Source organism: Cyanistes caeruleus, chromosome 5 (genome assembly GCF_971803275.1).
Source record: "Cyanistes caeruleus chromosome 5, bCyaCae1.hap1.1, whole genome shotgun sequence".
NCBI lineage: Eukaryota > Metazoa > Chordata > Aves > Passeriformes > Paridae > Cyanistes > Cyanistes caeruleus.
The window spans coordinates 49,724,300-49,732,118 of NC_141705.1; the positions used below are offsets into that span (position 1 = coordinate 49,724,300).

General features: G+C 36.9%; 1 protein-coding gene across 10 annotated transcripts in view; it reads right to left on the reverse strand.

Annotated features, from left to right (window-relative positions):
- Positions 1-7,819, reverse strand: part of RAP1GDS1 (Rap1 GTPase-GDP dissociation stimulator 1) — a 90,231-nt gene that overhangs the window by 22,170 nt on the left and 60,242 nt on the right. For 7 of the 10 annotated variants that reach the window (XM_086888414.1, XM_086888417.1, XM_086888421.1 and 4 more), the window contains exon 5: positions 3,577-3,723. The exons of the other annotated variants lie outside the window; for them this stretch is intronic. In XM_086888414.1, coding sequence (XP_086744540.1) covers positions 3,577-3,723 — 147 coding nt within the window. The remainder of the gene's footprint in view (positions 1-3,576; positions 3,724-7,819) is intronic. 10 annotated transcript variants of the gene reach the window in all.

The following is a 7,819-nucleotide window of genomic DNA, read 5'->3' on the forward strand; positions in this document are numbered from 1 at the left end:
CCCCTCTTTATCCAAGCCTGCTTTGCTTCTTGCTCTCAAGCAGATTAATGGCTGCACAGAAGCTAGTAACTGAAAGCAGGGATGAGTTATTTGTGTATTACCCAATTGAATTTGGGTAATAAAATACAGTTATGACAAGAGGGTTGAGCTAACCTGGGCTGAAGGCAAAGGGATGTTTTCCATCAGAAAAAAAAAAACCCTCTCATTTCTAGCAGTGCAATTAAATATCAACACTTTTTTTTTTTAAGCTTAAAAGAACTGCAAGAAATGCCGAGGTTTGAGTTTGTTGTATTAACAATTGTAGTTACTAATGAAATGATAAGATACCAAGGAAGCAAAGAAAGAGAAACAGTAAGCAAAAATAATTCCTGAACACAAGCAGATGACACAAGAACCTTGTAAAAGGAAGCCTATTTTTAAAGCTTAGACAATACTGTTATATGATTGGAGTTACAATTGCAAGATGAGTGTCCAGAATCAGGATGAGATACAAGAATGCTCCATTAATTTGCTCTGTTTAGGAAAAGGAAGTCTTACTTGTAGCTGCTCCTTAGTTGCCTTTTTTGTAAAATTCATGTATGATAAATCCCTTCAAATACTCAAGACCAAGTCTTTCATGTTAAAAAAAATATAAGGCAATCAATAGTTACTAATAATGAAGTAGTAGCTATTGGAAAAAGAGGGCAATTAGCTGACGGAGAATGACAAACTGGAATCAAATATAACATTTTATTACTCTTTTGCTCATAAAATGCTGATGATTAGAAAATATTAGGGTGTTCACAGATAATTAGATGCAACTAAGAACCAGCTGTGCTGTAATGGTCCTTATTTGGATAGCTGGTACAAATTAAGAGTGCAAGTGATTAAGAGCAGTTAAAGAAATCTTCCAAGCCCCCACCTGTAACTTTTTAACACAGCATGCCAAGCTGGAAAAGATTATAGAAACATGAAAAGAGAATGCAGAAGTGCTGTTTCAAAGACTGAAACACTTCCTTCTTGCCTAATATTTTTTATTTTTGTCCAATTGGTTTCCATAACTACGGATAAAGAAATCTGTGACTCTAGGCTGCAATTCCATACTGCTCATCCTTCAGCAAAACCAATGCAGTGTTTTATCTTCTTTGTAAGTAGCTGGGATCAAACCTTTGCAAGTAAATCCCAAAAATGGTATTCACTAAGCTTTAAGCACAATTAACTGTCAGGGTAATCTCAGTTTTGATGTTTAACAGGTCAGCAAAGAACTGCATTTAGTCGGAATATTATTCACTTGCTGCTGCAATGCATGGAAGTAAGTGGGTGTCTCAGGCTCCTAGTTGACATTGACTGCTGTCCTGAAAATTTACAATGGCCCACAGGTGATATTTTTAGATCAGCTCACAATTGTGGTCCAGTTGTACTCACAACTCTTAAAACTGGCAAGACAGGTGAACTACCTGTTTCTCCATTTACATGCTACCGTTATGGTCACTGAATTTTCTTCTAAAAATTTAGTCCTCTAAATCATTCCTTTTTAAAAATACTGATTTTGCATATTATTAGGGGTTTGATTCAATCATTGTCCTCGTCAGTGATCAAATTCACAATGGAACTAGAGGACACAAATCTTACACAGCCTACCCATGAATGCTGGGCCAAACATGAGCTCGGTTCCTACAAAAGGGACCCTTCCTCATGAAGACAACCAAGTCTGTGGGGTAAGGTGGAGGTTTGGTAAACCCCCAGCACTCCTCCCTGATGTGATGGTAAAACATGGGGCTGGTGAGCACCTTGATCCAAGAGCTTGGAATACTCCTGCATTTCTCACTTCTGACACTGCTTCAGTGGCTGCCGTGAATAGTGTGTGTGAGATGAAAGATGTCCTTTAGCAGAGGGGAGAGCAGCTAGTGAATCCTCCTGGCTGTCACTGAACCACACAACTGCTTTATTGATTGCATCAGAACAAGCTATCTTACTAGATGGAATGAGTCATTTATTCAATGTTCCTAACAGTTAAGCTGTTCAGAAGCTGCTTGTTTGGGAGATTTATCTCATAATTAGTTTTCCTAGAGAAGATCTGCTGAGAGCTTGGTCACTGAAGCAAAACTGATAAAAGTATCTCTACACATCACTTTCGGATTTGTCTGTCTTGAGCTACCAAGTATACTGTATGCTCATTAGTCTTAATTAATACAGAGCATTCTTGTAGCTTAGAGGTGCGAATATCTATTTGCTCCAAATATTGTAACAAAGAAAATACTGACTTAACACTATGAAATGTAATAAATGTGATACTCATGCAAAGTGGTCAAGCAAAACAGTTCCTGGAAACTATAAGAAATGAAGGAACTAGAAAGTTGATATTTGGAGAAGATGGAATAAATACTGTAAACAAGAATTTTTAGATAATAGAAAGAAAAGAGGACGAAAAAAAACCAGTGTAAGAACGAGCGAAAGAGATGAGACATGTACAACAGTTATATTTGGAGCTGGATGAGTAACACAAAGAGCTGAGATCTCCAGAGAGATAGCACAGAAAACACACATGGAAACAATGCTAGAAGAGATGATAAAGCAGATTAAAAATGTATACAATAAAACCTATGGACCATCCTGAGAAGTAGAAAAGTTTTGGGGAGATAGCATTGGGAAGTGAGTTACAGCAAGTGCTGTCTTTCAGGAAATGGTGAGTAACTAATAAAGAAGATATTTCTTCCTAAGATGAGACCTGCAGTTCAGGAAATGGGCATGACTGAAGACAATGTAGTTACTAACTGTATTTCTAATCTGTGCCATTGCAAATCAGGAGAAGAGCCTCTCTGTAGCCTTCCTAATGTATTCCAATTTTCTTCACATTTTGAAAACTTGGAAATGTGTGAATGCTGTAAATACATTTTGGCACATTAAAACACTTGTGTGCAGAAGCAAGCTAGGTACTATTTTGTACAACTAATGTAGAATGCTTACTCTCAGTGGTCAAGGGTTTCTTATTTAATATACTCTCATGGTTTTGTCCCAGTCTCTAAACATTTCCAATTAATGAGACAATGAACATAAACTTATAATTTGTAGACACGGAACAGCATTGAACATACCTATAAATGATTCCCCATTTATTTAAGAACAATGTAACATATGGTTTTATATACATTTCACAGGGAGAAAAATTATTTACTGTTTGGCATACATACCCTTAAATAATTAACAACACTGCATGTCTGCACCCAATTAGTCTTATGATGTTATTTGATACTAATGAGAAAGAGAGGACTTAATGTAACCTTCTTATTAACTTCTGTAAATCTTTACATCTTTATGCTTTGCTTTTAGACAAGTAAATTCCAGATATTGATCTTAAAACTTTACACAATCTATGTTATATGGAATTGTATCAGGAATATATTTAATATTTTTGGGAACATAATTTTACTGATCCAGAAAATTGTATATGTGAATTGAGGTCCCTGATCTCTTCAGAATAACTTAGTGTTAAGCATCCACAATGTAAACCTACAGATGATTTTAACTTTTTTATCTTTTTTTTTTGTTGGGGTTGTTCTCCTGGTAGACATAAAGCAAATTTTCGGTGTTCTTTACCATTCTCATTGCTATAGTTCATCAGCATGCCACAAAAGACAGTCAAGAGCTTCTCACTGGCTGGATCTGTTTTACTGCACAGTGACCTTAAATGGTCTACTACAATATGTGCACCACCTGCATGGTCAACTGCGTTCCTGCCCTCATCTGTAAAACAAAGAGTTACGTTAAAAAAAAATGAAACCAAACCCCACCTTCGAATCCCAAACGTAACAGTATCATACAAAATGAAGCTTTTAAACAGTGAAGTCATTTCACCAGTGTTGTCAAATTCATCTAGAGAGATGAAGGCCAACATTTTGTGCAACAGAGCTAGGAAAGTGAAAACACCTACAACAAAAATGATTAACCACCTGGCACTAATACCTTTGTAAAGAAGTTCAGTGATTGAGGCAGAGCTGCTGGAGCTGATAAATAACATTCTGAAGATGCACTGAGTTTTGCCAGAGGGAGGTTCTGAGCACTTGCCATAGCTTAGTCCATATACAGATAAATTACTCTTGCTGTTTTGCAGATCAAGAAATTGAAATACAGAAAAAAAATTGCTTGGATTATTTAAAAACAGAAAGGAGAATAAAATGGACAAAGCAGACGGAGGTGCTAGTTCCCAGTGGCAACTGTTCATGCACTCACTCTGCCACACAGCATGTTCTTTTTACTTCTATAGCTGAAAATTAGTACCACTATTAGATACTTTTTGTATGGCTAGAAGAAAAATTTACTCTTCATCTATAAAAGACTACAACATTCTGAAGGGTTGTAAATAACATACCATAATCTTTGTATGGAACTCTTCCTATGTAACAAATCAGATTTGATGCAACAGTGTAGGACTAAAGGAAAAATAGGCCTTCTATTACAGTAATCATCAATACTGCTTCCTTTCCCAGCAGTAAGCAATAAGCAATAGACAACATTCAATAAACTGAATTCCAGGGCTTCCAAAAGAAGAGATTTCCATGTGATCTACCACTGGAATCAGCTGGGAAATCTGGACTAAAACCTTCAGGGGAAGGAGGAGGGAATCACTAAAGTTTTGAATATAACAAAAAACCCCAACCATCTCCTCAATTTCTTCATGGCCCCAAAGCAGATCTCCTCTTTTCCTTGTTATTCACCACTCTACCCTCCCTCCTCTCTCTCCCCATCATATGTGCAGGTCAAGCTACCAAGTTTTCATCATTCTGCAGTGTATTCAGCACGAAAGCCAAGGCTGTACACATTTACAATATGATCTTCCACTGTAAAATGTTCCAGAGCTCAGCAAAAAGAAGCTTCTACATCTTCCAATTCTTATTAATACTATTAGCAAACTATATATACCACTTATACTGTATATAAAAACCAGGTTTCCAAGTATTGCATATAGGGACTTCAGAAAATCTGCCAAATGGAGCTGAAGGAAGGGTAATTCTTGGCAGTTCTTAAAAAAGTAGTAGGCGTTTTACAGAAAAAATTCACTGCCATGACTGTTTCCAGTTTGGATAGGATCAGGGTATCAGAAACCTGTGTTTTGCTGAAGACATGTCTATTTAATTTTGAAAAAGGAGGAATTGGAATCTATTAAAGTCAAGGTAGGACTCTGTGTCAAGGAACAACTATGAAAAAAAGGACAAACAGAAAATAAATTTCTCAGATCCTTGATGTCATAACGAACGTAGCTCTAATGCTGAAACAAAAGGAAGTCCTACATCAAAATACAGTGAAGCAATATAGTCAGGTGTTCAGACTCAGTGCTTACATCTACCAAATTAGAAGAGAATAAAATGTATTTTGAGTTGGAATATTCAAGCATTCTATTTTATGTATCATCTTCTGGTATTTTTTACTAGGAAATCTATGCAAATACATGATTTTGTATTTAACTCATCTGTTCTGTGAGTAGAAACAGGTGTGAAAAATGAATCACTGATTCTGGATCAGACGGACTGACTGTGGTCCTCAAATTACTATAATGCAACTTAAATAAACAAACAAAGATGATAATGTCAGATAAGAATCACATGTCAAGCTCAACCCTGTGTCCTGATGTTGATGAAATTAATGTAAAATATGTAAGAAAAGTATAATAGAAAGGTAGAGTTAGGTAAGTGTTTGGAAGCAAGTGTTAAAACACCAAGAAAAATAGTTACAAGCTAAGTTCCTTACCTGGACAGAATTTGGCAGAGCTCTACTGAAAATGACTGTGTGATAATATTATCTCTCATTTGTTAAAAACTGCTGTACAGTCTCTCACTTCAAATACATGACAAAACTCTTACCCACACAAGGTTTTTGTTAGGTAAACAAGGTAAACAGATAACCAGATTCTGCTGTACAGACAGAGAAAGTGAAGCAGGAAGATTCAGAAACAAATCTCAGTCCAAGAACTGTCCGTCTTTATGTTATACTCAAATGTTAGGTACAAATGAATCTCAGAAGGTGGCAGGCTGTAAGAGCCAGCCTTTGACAGGACTACATACGCTGGTAGACTTGTAAAGGAGATGCTGTAACTGAGTTCGGTGCGCTCCCTCTTTCCCATGCTTTCCCTCTTCCCTTTGTGGCTGCTTCTCTGCCCCAGGCAGCTGGGTGAGGAACAGACCTGGGTGAGTGCTATAATTAGGATCTCCTGGTGCTGCCTTCTTTGCCCAAGACGATTAACTCAGCTCATTAGGGCAGGGCCACAAAGAATCCTGTGCCAGATGTAGGAGGAAAACCCTGAAGGTCCTGCCTACCCACTGCCAGCACTGCTGTGACACTCCGCTGCATCCCCAAGCAGAAGGCGTACTCCCGACTGAGAATGCTTCGTGTGCGTTTCACCAACTCGGTTTTCTCTACTCCTCTGTCGCTAAGGAACAGATTTTGCACACAAGAATACTCATCAAACTCCAAATCATTTACAGTCAAAACAAGCCCACAGCATGTTGATGTGTCTTGTTCTCAGTCCAACTATTACCTTGCAGTTCAGCAGCTCTATGAACTCCCACACTTAACGTGCTTCCAAGCCTCCCAGAAGCTGTGCTGATTTTTTTTCCTGTGACCTTTTTAAATAAACATTTGCCATTCCTAAGAGAACAGTGGTTGAACAGTTTAATGAGAGCATTCACATTTCTGCTTAAAAATGCTTCACTGCAGCTCACAAAGGGCAATGCTGTTGTATAGCTTTTTTTGAAGTACATGTAATACTGTCTAAATATGCCAAATGAGAACCCAAGAAACCTGATGGATTTTTTCCCTGTAAAATGTACAATAAGATTACAGAATGAGTTATTACTTCACAATTTTCTTCAGTCCAATTCAACACATATGTCTCTAAGAATTAGTACAGTCCCTTTTCCTATCCTGAGTTGCTCAAATGAGTTTTATGCAAAAGAAGGGTTTTAAGTGGATTATCAAATTACTGTGACTGTTCACATTCCCTCTATGAACAGTCTTGTCAAATCCTAGTGTTGCTCAACTTTGCCAAAGTCAACAACAAAACTTTTTTAATGTGCAGGATTGTTAGATCTTTACAATGTAGCACTTAGAGTAGTTTCAATTTGCTTTTCCCAAGCCGTTTGCATCACTTTCCTGTAAGTTTTTGTACCTAATTCACCAAGCCCTAAAACAAATCCTGAAGTCACAAAATACACAAAAATACACAAAATACAAGAAAACAAAAAACAAGAAAACATCTAAGTCAGGAAATAAGGGCTGTGCCGTAATAGACAGAGATATCGGAAAATATTTAGGCGTAAAAAATATGCCCATTTATCAGATGATCAGCTAGAAAACAATTTGACAGTATTTCTTAAAAAAACAATTTTAGGCTTTAAGTACCAGATTTATACTTAGAAATGTTCTAGTTTTGTCTTGAAACTGGATACCTGAATTATCCTTTCCCCAGTTCATATTCTGCAAGAGTTTATTGGTGTAAATGGTTGTATTGGTATAAACGGTGCAAGTCAGGGAGAGAAAGGATCATCTGCATGTTCAAGGTCCAATTTGCATAAACCAAATTGCCAAGACAGCAAATTTGGGTGACATGGGAAAAATATAGTATTTATTTTAAAATTGTTTTTACTTGTGTAATGGTCAAGTCGTTTAAGTGACATACTGCCATTTTACTTTAATTTCTTCATCATTATTGCATTTGGCTACAATTCTGCATTTTTTTACCAAAATATTGCTTAGATTAGACGCTAGTACTTTACAGGTAACTCCTTCTTGTTTTTCTTAATTAAAATAGATGAACTAATCTACATAGCCCAAGCAACAGAGGGGG